The 18,145-nt window shown below is 40.3% G+C and overlaps 1 protein-coding gene across 4 annotated transcripts in view; it reads left to right on the top strand.

Annotated features, from left to right (window-relative positions):
• casz1 (castor zinc finger 1) overlaps positions 1-18,145 on the top strand; it is a 160,933-nt gene that overhangs the window by 74,261 nt on the left and 68,527 nt on the right. For all 4 annotated transcript variants that reach the window (XM_017035821.2, XM_017035823.2, XM_025059741.1 and 1 more), the window contains one exon: positions 11,175-11,744. In XM_017035821.2, coding sequence (XP_016891310.1) covers positions 11,696-11,744 — 49 coding nt within the window. In that variant the 5' untranslated portion in view covers positions 11,175-11,695. The remainder of the gene's footprint in view (positions 1-11,174; positions 11,745-18,145) is intronic.

The following is an 18,145-nucleotide window of genomic DNA, read 5'->3' on the forward strand; positions in this document are numbered from 1 at the left end:
ATATTCACCATATATTTCCAAGTGAATAAATAACCAAACATCTAAAAGAAGAAGAAGAAAAAGAAACCGTTGTAGTTGAGTCCCTGAGCTGTATGTAAGGAAAGAACTACTTGCACATACATGGTGACTTTGTAATATATTTAACAGCTTGGCCACAAGAGCAAAGAAGAACCTGCTCATTGACAGACGTGACTGTCATGAAACTGTCACTTTGACTGTGAGACACACCAAGTTTGCCCTGGTTAGTCATTTAATTTGTATTTATTCCAGAGACTTCACTGTGTCATTAGAGAGGTCCTTCCTTTGCAGCCTGACTTAATTAAAGGCTGCAAGTGGCTATTATTATTGAATTTAACCTGAGAAAAAGATGTGCAACACGTCCATTATTTATTGGTCCAAATAACTGGCTTTAGTTGGTTAACCTGTTCTGTTATTTTAGCAAGAAAGTGCACAAAACCCACAGCCATGATATGCATTTTTAGAGCGGTAGCTGCATTAGCTGTTGTAGTTGCAGTAGAAAGATTTATGTCGTGAACCGTTCCTTATGGACTGGTAAATTAATCTTACCATTCATTTAGAAGAAACGAGCATTTGGCTGCATTTTCTCTCTGTTTACTGAGACAGTGTCAAATTCAAAAAGTTCTGAAATGGTTCAAGTTTCCATCAAGATTCTGATTATGCATTGGTCTTTAGGTTTCTCTGGAATGAATTAACCTCTACTTGACCTATGTGTGTCACTGTTTTGCAGCCGCTGTAGTTTAGAAAAGAAACTTCCTGTCATCACAAATACTCTTTGTAGAAGATTTAACGTTGTTTGAAAGCCTCACCCATCTGGGTGGATGTGATGCTGTTCACATAAATACATACAATTCTCAGCAGAACCAAGGAAATGCACGAGGACAGTTTTTATTTTGTGCTTGTACACCTCTAAAGATGAACAGGAAATGTATTTAATATGATTTGGATTTGATACTTAACGGCTACAGGAGAGGACAGAGTCCCACACAGTAAAATGATGATTTCAGGAGGTAAGAAGTTAGGAGGCCTGGTTCTTATCAGTATCTTACTTTTGAGCTATGCTTTAAGCTGGTCCATATTTATTGGTTCTTGGTTTTACTGGGTCAGTATAATGTAAATGAGGTTTTGGGTAGAGGCCGTAAAACTAATTTGAAACTGGTGATAGTATATAAATTTAACACATCACATCATTAAGACGTTAAGCCTTTATCCTACAAAAGACACTCCAAGGATAACAATACAATAACAGCCTTTTAACAAGGCCGCAGCTGGGCTACTGGGCTGTGGACTCTAATCTGGTACTGGAGTTTGTTTTTATTAAACAAGATACTGAAGAAGGGAAAGAAAATACTTCTGTAAGTGACACAACTGATGTCCCTAAAACAACAATGATCTGCCCTGAGCTCAACAACTGGAGGTTTGTTGATGTTTGAACCAATATGTGTGAGTTCATGCATTTTCCAATAGCGTTATAATAGTACGTGTATTCATAGTGAACTATTTGGTGCAGAACATTTGGTTGAAATACACGTGCACTGAACACATTTTCAGTACAGAACAAAATTCTACCTCATCTCAAAATGCAACTGTAAGAAGACCCGATCCCTGCTCTAGTGATTTCTTTAAATCTCTTCTAGCAACGTTACATTGGTTAGCAGTAAGCACAGACGAGCCTCGTGTGTCTTCTGTTTGGGAACACTACGGTTTTGTCAGTAAACTACAGTAGCAGCGGAGAAAGTGGAGACATTGAATATGGAGAACAAGACGTAAAAATGACTTGTACCGAAAGTTCAAAAGCAGAGCAAGCACACATGATATGAGCAGCAAAAGGAAACAGTGTCAGAGTTTTTATGTTCTTATGTATGGAAGGACCTTCCAGTGGACTCACCACCCGCAGGAAGGTTCAGGGGGGTTGATACGGGGCAGTGTCATTTGAGTGGCGGTCATGGAGACTGCTGCCCCCACGACCCAGTAACAGATAAGTGGATGAAAATGGATGGAAGGTTTGTTTCCTGGGGACTCCAGTTTCCTCCCAAAGTCCAAAAACATGTAGGATTAGGTCATTGTTTACAATCAAGTGACTGAGGTATGACTGTGAGCATTAATGGTTGTTTGTCCCCTTTAAGTGGCAGGATGACAAAAAACATACTGTGAAAATATTTACAAAGTCCGAAGTAATCTTGGTGCGTGCATCATGGGAATATACTTGTGCATTTCTAAGGTAATAGTTCCAGCTTTTGGCTAATAGTGTTTGTGAATATAATTATAATTATTAAAATTGTTTAGTAACGTTAGCAATTTCAATTTAATTTGAAACATCTGGGATGAGAAACTAGGATTTGCCCCCAAACAGACACAACCCAGTGATGAGCTGCATCATTTACTGTGCTCTGGCCAGATGAAATGAAGTTCTCATGTAATGGAAGGAAATGTTGATTTACAGTCCATTCAGAAGTCAATATGCTGTTTGTTTGTGTTCTGCAGAAAACCACCTGGGTAATGCACCAGTGACGTCTGCAGACTGACGGATGTTTCTCTGTAAACACTAGCTTAAACACATTACACCAGATTAATTGTTGAAAAACAGACAGAATTATCATATATTTCCAGAGGAACATCAGGAGTTCTGAGTTGAATAATCAAAGCAAAACACACCATAAAACACAGCATTACTGGTATACTGTCAGCTTAAGGAACAAAAATTGATTGAAACAAGTTCCTATTTAATAGATAGAAGCTGCTTTTGATCAATACTCTCTCCTCCAGAGTAGTGTCAGTGAGTTTGATTGAGGCCTAGTTATAGGGAGCAGGGCAGTGTCGTCCAGGATTAATACAAAAATGTTGGTATCCAGCAGGATCAGGGTTGTCAGTATTTGGACACATCTTTTAGCACATTTACCTTAATTTTATTGATCACTATAGAATGATGTGATTGAGTGGAGATGTAGGTCAGAAATAGGTCAAGGTCAGTCAGCACTACAAAGCCTAATCCTGTCCATCTTTTGAATTCCATCAGGCGTCCCTGGTATTCCTCTGGGAACCTCTGTGCCCTCAGCATATGGAAACTAAGGACCCCTCAGTTCAATTATACAAACCCACTGAGCTTTAGAATATTGACATATTTCTGTATTCTGAAAATGTCATGGATAATGATCAACCATTTCCCTCAGAACATGCTTTCATAAAAACCCAGATCTGGGAGCAGGATGTGGAGGGAATTCAATCTGTCGACTGTTGCTATAAGGTCAGGATTTACCTGCTTAAAGGTGGGTTTGATGTGAACGAGACCAGTTATCTCCTCCATACCAGGGCTTTTTACTGTGTTCTCAAAAAAACAATCCTGTACGTATACGAGGTAGGAAGTCTACAAAGGCTACGTCACGTCATCTGGATTATTCTGGGACTGTAACTATGCTGCACCCGTCAAACTATTAAAAAAAGGGGGGAGGGCATTTATTTCTTTTTCTTTTTTTATGGAGGTGTACAGCACCATAGAAGAGTGGAGCCATGCAATAATGCACCTCAGCCAGCAGGGGATGATTCCAATAGTAAGGCTGAGTATTTCATACTTTTCATTCAACCTTTGAACCAACTGTTTTGATTAGTACATTACTTTGCCACATGCCTTGCATTTAATTTTTTGCCTTAATGCTGAAAACATGTTGATTGCACGCTTCTTGATTATGATTGTGATTATGATTATAAACATGCTGCACAACCTAAGACAAAGTAAAAACCAAAATGTAACTACAGTATCCTAGACCTGCACATATCAAAAAGTCAACAGTGGATTTTTTTTTTTTTTTTATCGTATGTCTGTTTTTTTAACCCCCAAATCTGAACTTGAGCAACAGTTAGACACAAAATCGGATCTAATTTGGCTCCTGCTCTCTATTTCAACAGTTGCATCAGAAAACTCCCACCAGACCCCTCCCCAAGCCTCACTCCTCTAACCTCCCACTCTCTTCACCCCCCTCTGCCCTGACCTACATGGTAGTCACATGGCCTCGGCTCCCTGGCTTGGCATTTTATGAAGAAAAAAAAAACCTGCAGGAGATAAAGCCACAGGATTTAAAGTGTTATCCCTGCCTGTCCTTTGAGAAGGACTAAACACTGAAAGAGGTGTTATTGCATTAATGCTGGTGGACACACACAGGCAGCAAAGAGGATGTCTTCATGCCGTCTCCCCCCTCCTCTCTCTCTCTCCCCCTCTGTATCTCTCCCTCTGCCTCAGTTTGATTGGATTTAGTAGAGTGTCACCACTGTGACTTTGGAGGATTTTTCTTTTTTCTCTCGCTGTCTTCTGCATGCTTGCTCGGGTTATTTACTTAACTTGTCCAGAAAATGGACTGTGATCTGCAGCTTACTGCCAAAGCCAGACCACCACCCACTGTACCTAGATGCTCGTCTGCCTGCACTGGCTTAGTTACTCCCTCACTTGGTTCTGCACTGTGACCGAGTCCCCTTCACACTGTTGTCTGCCTGTAAATTTTCTGCTGCCCTTGCTATTCAGCCAATTACAGCAAAAGAGCTTTAGTTCCCCCCCCCCCCCCCCCGTCTCCTGGTGGATATTTATATAAATATATATATATATATTTAACAAGTGAATGAATAGCATTGCTGAAGGTTAAAAAAATGCTGAATTTCATATTGCACATAATGTCAACTTTTTTCCATGGCAGGAAAAATCGATAGTAGGCAGCTTTTAACAAATAGACACGAGCATCCATGCCTGTTGCATTTGTATTTTATCACTTGTTTAATATGCAGAGCAACGAGATAGAAATCTCTGATCAAAATTTCGAATTTCAAATTTTCTTTTGTTTGAATAAGCTTTACGTCTGTCATGATTTCTTCATTTTGTTGTGACCATTGATTGATTGATGGAATATTACAGATTTTTAACGTTGGATTGATGTCAGAAATTACTGTATAGCATGTATGACTCCAGTTACCTGCAACAGTGAGAACTCGTTTTTTTGTACGACTTGGTACAGAGTAAGATTTATCTGATATCTGTGAAAAGGCCACTCATCGAGTGTCAATACAACGCCAAATGTAATACTGAGCCACAAAGTAGTTGAGGAATGCATGCAAAGTGTCCTGCCATGTTGCATTCTGGTGCTAAAGTGACCAGAGCAACTATCTCCCCAAAACAGTCAATAAGATAAGACAGACAGGACAGCTTTGCATCACGGCCTGGTTGTAGTCGCACTGTCGTACTGAGTGACAGGCAACGGGCAGTGCTGAACAACGTTCCCACTGTAAACAAAAAAAGAACGCTCATATTGTTCCATCAGTCATAAAAAACAAAACCAAAAGTTACACAAGTGATAATTGTGCATAAAAGAAGTGACACCACAAAATGTACAGTGTTCCAAAACAAGAGAGCAGAAGAATAAAGGGCTCTTTCCACCAGCGCAAAATCAGCCACGCCTAACAGTGTGAACGGAAAGAAAAACTGCTTAATGTGACAAAATAAAGACAGAAACACTCCGAGGGAAAGTTAGAATTAGAATCCTGAAAGATTTATGCCTCCATTTTATTTATAATTTGTTTTCTTTTCTTATTGGAATGGAGTTAGAACTGAATTTTTGATGAGCAGCAGGGCCTGGAAGAAAGGATGTTATGTCAGCAAGGAAATAAAACTAAAGGGAAACAACTGAGAAATTTGCTAACTTTGCGCTTTAGAATAAACACAATGCTCAATGTGTAAGAAGTGGCTTGTTTATTCAGTACGTGAGTGTATGTGCAGAGGGGTGGCGAGTGGGTTGGGGCTGGGGGGGTGCTATGTACAGCTTGTGGTGAGCCCTGGTGAGACCGACGTGCGCCTTCCTGTATGCACTGTATGAGCGCTGGCTACTCTGTGCACAGAACACCATCTGCATTTTGCTGTTAACGCTCCTTCACTTCCAAGAGAGGATTAGGGAGAAAATCCTCAGGTTTTTTCAAACCAGTTGACAAATATCAGATTTGTCTCTAAAAAATTAGCTGCATCTATATCTGCTGCCATATGACACACAAAAAAGATTATCTTTAATACCCTGCCAGCTGGGGCAGGGAAATAGCAGATTAAAGTTTCAGTTTGGCCATATTTAGCCATCATTACACCATAGACAGACCGGTTCAAAAAAGAGCCCTCCCTCCACATTTACAGCCACCCTCAAGCCTCTACCTTTTAGAAACTAGACGTCCTGAAACAATTAGACATCATACCTAAATAATTCATCATTTCCCCGTCAGTCTTGCTCTTCTACATGTCCTTTAAACAGACAGAGTAAGCTGCCAAAGAAGCTAAAGTGAATAACAGCAGCAGGTGCCTTTTCAGCTGCAGCTTTGTAGTCTACAGAGGCTGCTGAGCTGTTATTTTAGTGGCCCACTGGTGAGGAGCAGGGGGTGGCTGGGAAATGGACCTGGTGGTTGACCCAGAGCCCCAGAGCTGTCCTATTAGCACTGCGCTTTCAACTAAATGTTAGCAGCTGTAACCCCTGCCTGCAACTGCACTTAAATCCTCCCAGAAACGGTTCTGAAACAACCTCGTACAAACCTGTCAATGCAAAGAGGCCAAAAATACAGTTTTATTGCCTGTTTAACTGTGTAAAGTTGTGTGTGTGGGTGTGTGTTTGTGAGCACTGACAGATTGTGAGACTGGGCCGGCACGATTATTACCCATCAGCATTCATCAGAAGGATTTAAACATACAGTTAAGATGCTCCTTAAGCCTCTGCTAAGTCAGTATGTTCTTCCCGACCATTTCATTATCAAATGCATAATCATCTTCTACCTTGGACAGAACCAAGGCCTAAGGCCCTACCTGGTGTCCTGGATTTCGTTGCAGCCACTCAAGACCACTGCCCCACCCAGCAGTTGCTTTATGAACACAGGAGCCCCATAAATGAAATTAAGGTGTCAATTAGTCAATTACGGCATAATAACTCTGAGGGCAGACATTTAGAGACAGAGAAAACCTTAGCTAAGTTCATTTCCTCTGGCCCAGGAGCCTAACGCTTGGCACACGTCACTCCCCACCCAGACTCGCTGAATAAGGGCCCCAGTGCTCTCCCTAATGTTATTTTCCCCTGGATATCTTTTTTGATCAACAATTTCCTTCCATGGGTTTGTTTTTCAGATGCATGGGATGCACTTTTTCTCTCCCCAATTTGGCTAGGGAGAATTTTATAATTTAGTAATTAAAATCTTTGTTAGGCTTTAGAAATTGCAGCTAATTGAATTTAATGGGAAGATGAATTTCAATTTTATTTGATTAGCAGGACCCCTGGCATAGGTATTTATGGAAAAAAACTCTACAAAAATATGCTGTGTGGGCTAAGATGGCATAATAGAATTACAGATAATCAGATTTCACTGTCATGAATTTCACTCTAATTTCAGTATAATTTTCCATTAGATAGCTGGTTTACAAATATTTGCTCATCTGCGATGGGAAAGGCTATCTGTCTAAAACGATTACGGAGCGAGCCTTCAGAAATATGTCCCCTTTTTTCCCCTCCCTTTTAAAAACCAGATTGCGAGGGATCAAAATTAGGAAGATTGCATTATGGATGTCTGCATCCGGGAGAGCAATGGAGGGAGATATGATGATTACGGCCGGGGGATGAAAGCAGTGTCAAGAAAAATGTATGACTCAAAAACATAGGCCTATTCTATCAACAAAATCTCTGCTCTCAGCACACTGCCGCCAAGCAACATGGTATATCATAATTCATGTAACATTGTTAAGAGTGCGGGAATAAAAGAAAGGCAGTGCTGCCTGTTGACAAATATTTACCTTATGCCTCTGTCAGTGTCTGAGTTAAAGTGCAGAAATGGCTTTTGTCCTGTTTTCTGGCACACTGCATATATTTCAGCACAGATGCAGTCGAACAACAATCTTAGAAGTCAGATGATATTCTTGAGAATGACTGCGTAAAGTCCTGCCGATGATCAATCATCACAGCATATTGTATTGCTGTCATCAGTGTTGTGAGAATTTTTGTGTGTAAGTTTAATATTCATCTCCTCCTCTGCTTAAAAAATAAATATATAATGCAATACAAACAGACGTGAGATGGAATAATATTCTGCATCACAGACAACCTCCAACAACACGGCAGTGAACTTTTGTTGAATCCTACTTTAAAAGTCCCTGCTTCAGAATTAAGCATTTACACGTTCAATTTCCTGCCAATTTAACAACAACATGACAGTGAATATTAAGGATAAACTCGCTGCGTCGTCTGCGGGAAAACACAAACTATTTTAATTTGTGTTGTTTGAAGTTGGATGAAGTACAAGTTGTGGAAACGCTGTGCTTCCTGTGTAAACCCTCAAACATGTCCACTCCACCAGTTAGGGCCGACCTCCACCCCACGCCAACTATCACCCACTCTGTCCCCACCCATTCGCTCAGTCACTCTTTGCCCCGAACTGCCACAGACAGCAAGAGGGGTTCAAAAACACAATCTGACTCTCGGCAAAGGTCAGATTTCTCACTCGGCATGTCTCTGGGCTTTTGGCACAAAAGCCACTGAATTCACATCTTTCAACTGGGCGCTAGCTTTTGTCCGGGAGAGTGGAGAACTGGGAGTGGGCCCTGCACTAGACCAGCCCCTCCTGGAGTGCACTGTCAGAGGCAGCCAAACGTCGGGCTGGCGGCCCTTTGACTGATGTACCCCTGCCATGTCACGTGCACGGCATCGCGCACCCACGCTCACACTTGTGCACGCTCCACCTTGCCCTCAACATTCTCCATCGTGCTCTATACAATACACACAGACCACATCAAACAAAAATCCCCACAGCTCCCTTTGAAAAGTAATGGTTTTGCTGCAAAAGACGGGCAGCTCCAGGGCCAGAGGGCTGTTGTGCACGGACACGAAACCCTTCCCTCCAGTGTTCCCCAGGAGTCACTGCCTAAACCAGTTGTACCCACAATACACAGTACCAAGTTAGCATTAATGCTGTTATCCTCTTCTGACAGGTACAGATGCTAGGAACAAACTTCCATCTGATTTTAAATGAAATATATAAAAACAACCTTCACAGCATTGTGATTCGAAGTATTTGTTAAGTCAACCGAACATTACCTTGTAGTTATCACTGAATGAATAGTACTATTGAAAACTACTATCGAGTATTACTTTATTGAGCCATAGGAAGTATATGGTAGTGAGAAAATATGAAGGAATGATGCCCTCTGTCTCTATTTTCTATTTCTTTTCAAAGTGGTCACAAAACATCTGGGTTAGAATGTTTACCTAGTAATAGAAGAGCTAGCAGCTAGCAGTATTAGCTTGACTTTTTTTTAGTAATTAGTAAGAATACTGTTGTAGGTAATTAATCTCCTAAATCAGTGGTTCTCAAACTTTTTGATACTCTGTACCACCTTAGAAAACATTGAGCTCTCTGAGTACCACCATGATGACCAACATTAGAATCCCCCTGCTCGTTCCACATTGCACGTTGCAAGTGATCCCATGATTCTGCGCTGCCTGTGCTTTAGTGAGCAACAGACTTGCATTGCAGTAATAAAAAATAAATAAATAAAAAGACCAGACATCCTATTTCATAAAAATGAAGTAGCTACACATTTTTTCTAAATGTTGTATAAATTGTGAGTGGGTTTGTTTCAGATTTATTCAGTTGAAAATGTAAATGTGAAAATGTGAATTTTCCCCGCGTACCACTAGAGAGCGCTTGCGTACCACCGGTGGTACGTGTACCGCAGTTTGAGAACCACTGTCCTGCATAATAATTTCTATAATAAATCTTTATAAATAATAAAAATATTTAATCCGTTTGGGTATAAGAGAATTAAATTTAAAAAAAGGTACGAGCACATCCTTCAGTTGTGTACTCTGTAAAACAAAATCAAGCCTAGCTAAGGGTTTCTTATCAAACTTGTTAGACATCAGGTTGTGGGGCAAGAGGTAGAAACATGTTCATTTGAACACTTGAACACTTCCATTAAATTCTGTTATATTGTACATTTAAGTTAAGAGAATATTCCCAATGATACTCTTTACAGTTTACTTTCAGTGTCAGGCTAATTCACTGAATATCTCTGCTATACTATATGTGACTTTTTATGTTAACCATGTGATCTTATAGAGCAAATAAAAATTGTGTGTTAATGCAAACTGTATTTACAGCACATTGTTAGAGTAAGGGTGGAGCCTGTACAAAGAAGCTCTTTTATGGAAATAGTTCTTTATGTGGGTTAAAGGAGGAGACAAAGCTGTTTTTTTTTTCCATTATTAAACAGGATGAGTCATCATAATTTCAAAATCCACCAAAACCTGTTTTATGTACATACTTTGGACTCTGCTGACAGCACTCAGGAACTGAAGCCAGGACTGTGTATCATTGTGTTATGGTTCACAGTCATAAAGTCCTTCATTTCCTCTTTTCTATAACCAATAAATGCTAGTTACACACGGCACCTGTGTAAAAATAAAAGAGGAATACCGCTAGTGACCTTTCAGTGTATAGACCTTTTTTTTTTAACTAATTCTGTATCACTTTGTAAACTTCATATTGCTGACATAGTGTTTGCAGCAAATGGTCACTAGGTACAAATGGTCTGACGGCACTTTGCATGCCACTGCGGAAGAAACTGCCAGGCAAATAAGAGGTTTGTCTTATAAAGTATTCATTGTCACCTGGTAACGGCCGTCGTTTATCATTTCACCTGAAATTACAATGAAAACTGATATCTTATCAGAGCTAGGGAGGCAGAAAGAGTCTGCACTGAGGGAGAGAGGCAAGGAACGGCTACTGCACTGCACTGAAATGAAGAAGAGAGACAGTTTGGTGGGAAAAAAAGTCATCAAGGTCTTCCACTAAATAGTTATAAAAACCAACGACGAGGAGTCACGAATGGCCATCGTATCAATATACAACTTTGTCATTATAATATAAAACATTTATTAATGATCTAATCTGCGAACAACCGCCTTATCAAAGATCCCCTTGTTTACCACAGCTGTAAAAAAAAAAAAAAGATTAAAGTGCAACTATGTAAAACTTATCAGAGACACACTTTTAAACTAAAATAATGCCAATCCAAATGTATTCTCCCAAGCATGTAATATTTTTTCCTCAGCAAAAACCTTTTTTTTTTTCAAAGTGTTATGCTTTTGCCCTCATTTGAATAGAGGCAGAGGAGGCTCCACCCCAAGAGAGTTGAAAGGCTAGAAGACCACAAAGATGGAAAAGGCCAGCCCACTGAGGGAGGGAGGAAAAAGTGCTCCTGTTCCTCTGCCATAATTTCCTATCAGGCTATTCAGAAAACATCACCAACAGCTTGGTCTGTGCGTGTGTGAGTGTCTATGGGAGCGGAGCACACAGAGAGCAAGAGAGAGAGAGCCCGCCAGCGAGAGAGGCAGCGCCGCGCAGAGAGAGAGAGAGAGAGAGCGAGAGCAACAAAGGGGGAGGCTACATTTTCTTTCACCTACCCCCCTCAAACCACAGGAAGGAGGGGCCAGACCCTAAGCTGCCAATCAAATCCGCTCGTGGCAGCCGGCATTATCTCAGCAACAAACTATTGACAGATTACATGTCAAGGAGTTTAGTGCATGATTGAAGGAAGCCTTATTTTATCTAGTTACTTTTCCACTTTATTCCTCCCTCCACCAACCAGCATTCGAATGACTTTCTGACAGAGTTGAGTAATATTATGAAAGTTACATGCCTGAGAGGATTTAACTTCGACTTGGCTGAATATGGTGAGTACTCTTCTCTTCTGTCTTTGTCAGATATGTTTTATTAGCTGACACTCTGAGCTGTGCCTTAATCTACAACTAAATATACAGTGAGGGCAAGTTGTTGAGGATTTAACTGTGTGCCAGTGTGTACGTATAGCCAAGTGTTGCGACACCCTTATTTATAGCTCTTTGACGGTCCCTAAGGTGACTACAATATCAAATATGATTTCTCCAGCACACGACCCATGACGCCGCCTTACACTCACACATAGTACACACACACACACACACACAGACAGACACACGTCAAGAAAGTTCACCAAAGCCAGTTTCATTTTCTATTGTCAAAGTGCATTTCTCCTTTAGGGACAACTCAGCCAAATAAAACTCCATTTCAATCTTTGATCTATATTTTTTTCATGACAGCTTTTTTTATTTATTATTTATTTATGTTTGTTTCTAAAGCCAGTATTTGTTAGTATAGAAGTACAGGTATTGATTCTACCCACAGAGGTACTCGTAGTGCCATTAGGGTAAACTGAATGGCCTAAGGGTTTGTTGCCAAGGGGACATAGCAAACAAACTGTTGTGTTGCTTGTGTTGTTACACATGTAAAGGGAGCGGGAATTAACATCAATAATAGCGTCTTTTCAGGTGTTTCTCCTTAGTTTCCTCACAGCACACAGGCTCATGTTGCAATAAAAAACTGAATGTGTTTCTGCGAATCTAATGGCATCACATGTCAGGTTTTAAAAACATGTAAACGATATTAAATACTAGATAAGAAGTTTAGGGACATTAGCAATGGGGACGGGGGGCTTTTTAAAAATGTGTAACTGTATCGGGTTCATAGTGGTTCTGTGTGTACTTTTGGTCAGGACAAACTTGTCCACTATCACTGGACACTGACACCTAACAGTGTCATGTCCTCCACACTTCATTCATTTGTGAAACGACGTTGTGTACGTTTTTATAAATACATTAAATTTAAGAGTGACTGGTACGTTTTAGTTTTACCGTCCTGTAAGTGTATGTTTGTACTATGTGTGCGTGTAATTTCTGTTTGCATTGAGCGCTGCCTTCAACATGTGTGTGTGTGTGTGTGTATTAATAGTCATCGTGTTTCATCATTTGCCCCTTCACTAAACAGCAGTCTTAAATGAATCTCCCCTTTTATCACAATAAATGTTGTTTTCAATTTTAAAAAAAATATATATATTTGAAACACATGTCCCCAGCATATTTTCGGTAGACATTGTGAAAATATTTTTGCAATGAATTTGGATTTGACAAAAATTTTATTTAAATTTTAAATTTTATTACTTAAAATGATTATTTTGCTATAATTCTTTAGATACTTACAAAAAAAAAAACTGCACTTGAGGAGTGACTTTTTACTTGGCAGTTACAACTATTGAATTTTTTCCAACTCATCTATTTGCCAGTCATTTGAATCCTGTTAACAACTGTTTGATTTGTCAGGCTATAGTGTTTAGCCGTAGTGTTTCTGACCTTAAGCAGACTTTACGTATTTTTGTGAAACATTTCTGAAAAAAAACTGTAATATAATATGTTGTTTTTATTTAATTAACTTAAAATCCTTAAAGACCTCTATGACCACAAGGTTTCTCAAAGACTACGACAAACACAGAGTCAGACATGAGGGCTCAGGTATTTTGTCTGGTTATTTAAGATACCCTGTGTTATGGTTTAAAATAACAACAGACAAATACGACTGTTATCGTGACACACCTTAATTTAAAACTTTTTTGTCAGCTTGGAAACAGTTTTCTTGCCTCCTATGAGTCATAATGTTGATTGCCTTCTCCCTCACTGAGTTGTCTCATTAACCCTTTGTGGCCCTCTCCAACTTTTACGGCCTTCCACAAAACCAGAATGAAATGAGGGAGAAAAACAAGCCCAGGTCTGAAGGCCCTCAATAACCTTTTATCACAATTTAGCAATAACCTGAATCAATTTGATGTCTTAAGCAATAAAATATGCTGTTGCACTCCTATTTCTGCCGCTCCTCGGATGACAGTAAATTTACATTTTTTAATTAAACTAGCCGGAATTTTTATTAGGGGGCTGGGCTATGCTAATGGGAATGTTGTGTACAGCAGATTAACAGAGTTTTGAAATAAATTTAACAGGGAGACATTTGGTTGAAAAAAAAAATATGCGAGTCATTGTCTTTAACCTCTTTCATGCCGATTTCTCCTGGGGATCCTTGTAGTCTAAGGAGCCTTGCCCAGGAAGAGTGCTTCACAGCAACGAGGTGATTAGTGTCGCCTTGTCAACCGAGGAAGTACGCTCACTTTCTTAGAATTGATCTGTTCAAATCAGGCCAAAATATATGATTATTTTAAACCATCCCAACCCATGCATTAGAATAAACAGAGGATATTTGTACAGTTAGAAAAAATAACTAACGACATTTTAATATTTCAGGTGTTTTATTTAACTTTTTTAAATTTAAAGAAATATACGATATGTCTTTAATAATTTCACATAATTTTTTTTAAATGTACAACTGTCGAGTGTTTTTCTGTTTTTATCCTCTCATCTTAATTAACTAAACCTTTATATAAATGTAGTTTTTATTTATATAGCTATACCAAAAGTAGAAAAATTAAAATACAAAAGAAGAGAATTACAGCAGTTAAAGGATGCATATATGTTTGTGTAGTTTTATGGACCGCTCTCAGCATTTGATTGATGTTGCGCAAGTCTGTGTGTGTGTGTGTGTGTGTGTTGTGCCTGGTTTTAGAAGAGTGGCTGAGGGAAAACGAGGGGGTACATCGACAGCAGACAAGAGGAGGGAGGGGTGTGTGTGTGTTTGTGCGTGTGTGTGTGAGACAGAGACAGAGAGAAGGACAGCTGAGTCCAGAGCATGTGCCCGGTCATCAGACACAAGCCACCCAAAACCATAATTACCCTAACCCCCATCTTTTAATGCCTTAATAACACCAACTGCCCTTTTTACTTCACGGCAGAGAGAAACGGAGAGAGGGGGAGAGAGATACAATATCACAGATCACACAATCAAATAAAGTCCAGAGAAAGAGTCCTGGGCTCCTTGATACGGGCCAGGACGGAGCCGAGTGGCATCACCACCCGTCGTCTCCGCTCCTGTGCACTCATGCAGTGGCCGGGACCTAATTAAAACCTCAAAGCTCCCCGTCACCAATCTGGAGTAATGGCCTAATTAATACTGGGTGAAGAAATATTCCAGAATGATAAACAGGTTGCACCTTGGGTCTTCATTGCCTTTATTATCTAAAATATAACAAGCCTAGTTTTATTGTCACAGATAATACATGTTTGTTAAAGTGCTGCAGTAAATTTAAGGGACATAAAGATTTTTCAATTATACGATCTTTAAAAGTGTAGCAATTAATTTTATATATAATGTTAGAATTTTTTTAAAAAAAGTTTCCTTATTATTATATTTTTTTAAAAAAAATTCTTGCCCTGCCCTGCTTCTAATTCCCAGTTATTGTTGTTTGTCTGTAAGTCAAAAGTGAAGCTTCCTTTAACTTTTTTTTCAGGCTCTATTTTCTAATCTGTATATAAAATTATAATTTCATGCAAAGTAGGGGAGAATAATAATCTCCAGGCGTTGATATGCCATATAAGAGGGGAAAATGGGAAAATGAAGAGGCAATTAGCAGAGTGGAAAACTTCGGCACGTTGGTCTGAAAGCGTGGTCTCCACTGGCCATGAATGAATTTGCATGCTCTGCTTATCGAAGCGCACTTATTTGGCCAGCTGAAAGAGAGATTAAGCCGGCACAAAATGTGGTGACTAATCCTTTTAAATGTGGCGGGGGGTCTTTGCGGTGTGAACCAGCCCCTGCTTAGGTTAGCGCGTACGGAACGTAGCCAAGGGAGAACTTTTTGGTACAGGTGCCTGCGTCTAGAAGAATGCAGCAGCCGACGTGAGGTTATTTAATGACGAGGACTGTGATTGACACTGGTAATAAATTGATTGTTTATCTGCTGACCCTGTTATCTGTTAAACAAATACAGCAGGTGGGTCAGACCGAGTGGAGATAAGGCGACAAACACTCTACGTAGTCCAGTATCAGTTGGTTTCTTGTTTTTAATTAATCAATTATTATTAGAGATAAAAGTAAAATATTATTTTAAAACCTAAAAAAAAAGATGGGATGTAGAGGTCAGAGGTCTAGTTCCTCTTCAAAAAAAAATTTTTTTTTATTGATAATCACGATGTAGTTTCATTTCTCGGTCACCTCTGTCTTTCACAAGAACGCAGCGACCGCTCTAATGTCGCTGCTTCACAGTTGATATGAGGGAAGAAAAACAGCACACACACAAACAAACACGAAACCTCTTTTTTCTGTCACCTTTAGCGAGGAAGTGTTTGCTCTGGCGAGTTACAGAGCCAATACTCCTGTCCTCCTCCTGTAATTGACTGCAAACAGGAAAGTAGTGACGTTTAAACACTGCCCTCCTCTCTGCTCGGTGTCTCACACACACACACACACACACACGTGCACAGAGTGTGAACTCGACACCCCTCAACTTCAGATTCCCCCACTCTGCCGTGTGTTTTTTCATGTGACTTTCTATTTCCCTGGGTCAGAAACAGGCAGCACCGGCAATAATTACTGTCTGTACATGATAAATCTGAAGCCCAGCTGTTCATTTCTGTCACTGGCAGCAGAGACAGAGAGGAAGGAAGAACGCTAGAGAAGAGAGAGGCGAGAGTCGGGAGAGAGAGTGTGTGTGTGTGTGTGTGTGCGTGTGTGTGTGTGTGTAGCAGGGAGGTGGGGGGGTTGTGGGGGTCAGAGGAAGAGCCCAGGAGTTTTGCTGTTTGTCGTATTTTTTTTTTTTAAACTCGGTAACTTGATAGGATTACATGGTTCTGGGCTCACACCTGTTAAGAAGCTGTTAGCAGAACAGTTGGCAGTTCCACAATCGGAGCTAAGCCATGTTCTCCTCTCGCTGCTCCTCGTTCTGCATCCTCTCCTTTGGGGGATTTTGTCCCCGGTGTCAAAGAGGAGTCTGTTCCTCGGGGCTGTGCCTCAGTAGCAGGGTGAGGTGACGAGATCAATCTGTGTGACGTGAGCACGATGTGTTTGATGTCAGAGTCAGAATACAGTTTCAGTGTGTGGTGTGTGATTGTGTGTGTGTGTTTCCCTCCCTCTCTTGAGACAAGTCTGCTGTCAAGTTTTGCTTCCCTCTCTGTGACCTCAGTCACACCGGAGCCACCTCCGGAAAAACGTATACACAGGCAGCACGGCAGAAAGAATTCAATTTGTTCTTTTTTGTGTACATGGGTGGGGGCCAGGTGTTGGCAGTGTCATAAAATGCCCAAATACAGGTTAAACCAGACGATTTAAATGATTAAGGGTTAGGTTAAGAACATTTGTGCATACTTTAGGAGTGCCATAGCACTGCTGTCAATTAGAAATACTTTTGAAAGGAGTGGAGAAATGAGTAATGCATAAAATTTGTAGCTTGTATTTTCTTGTTGGGTCATTAAAGCAAAAAGAAAAAAAAGAAGCCTGAATATGGTTGAAAGATAGAGATTTGGGAGAATCAGTGGCAGAAGGTTCTAGAAAATCACAGCACAGTGTGCTGTTTTGTGCCTCAGCACAATGTGTCTCACTGCCTTATTTGGCATTGAGCTGCAACCCAGCTCTTTTGGCTTCATCACTTTCTATGGGCCCTCAGCACCTGTTCTCTCTATTGTGCTGGAATTTTCTATCTTTGGCAGCATGTTGGGCTCCCGATTGGTGGGTTAGGTCACAGTTTCTAATTGTGTGAGAGACGGACTTTGAATTCTCCGAGGTTTTTTTTTTTTTTTCTCCTCGTCTTACTGCTGTTGCTCATTTGCGCAAAAGACAATATTAGAAAACATGATTCAGTGTTGGGGGGAGCGCGACACATTTCTCACCAGGGTATCTAAATGTCATGTTGTCCTGTGTATTTCTGTGACACGTCGCACTGCCAGGAGTGCAAATTATTTTTTCCTTCTAAAGCACAGGAGAAATAAAAAGAGCAAAGTTAATAGATATCGCGGACTAACTTTTAATTGTTCTGATATGCAATCGCTAAATGACAATAAAAAAGGAGCAGGGCCACTTTAAAAGCTTTATCTCTGCTGCTCTACGCCCAAAGTGTCATGTCCATAACAGCACCACCTGATCTACAGAGTAAAATAACCACTAAGGCTTATTGTTTGGACAATATTGGAGCCCCCTCCCGCTCCGCCCGCTGCTCCTCTCCCCTCTCCCTTGATTCATTTCACCCACTGTCCTCGGCTGCTGGAAAATGGCGTTAATTTTTTTATTACCTGTTTGACTCTCCAGCCTTATTACTGTAGCCCCTTAATGTTCTCTGTAACCGTGGAAACCAGATGAATAAATGTCCGCCAAAGAAAATGAGATGATT

This window comes from Cynoglossus semilaevis, chromosome 10 (genome assembly GCF_000523025.1).
Source record: "Cynoglossus semilaevis isolate Cse_v1.0 chromosome 10, Cse_v1.0, whole genome shotgun sequence".
NCBI classification, from domain to species: Eukaryota; Metazoa; Chordata; class Actinopteri; order Pleuronectiformes; family Cynoglossidae; genus Cynoglossus; species Cynoglossus semilaevis.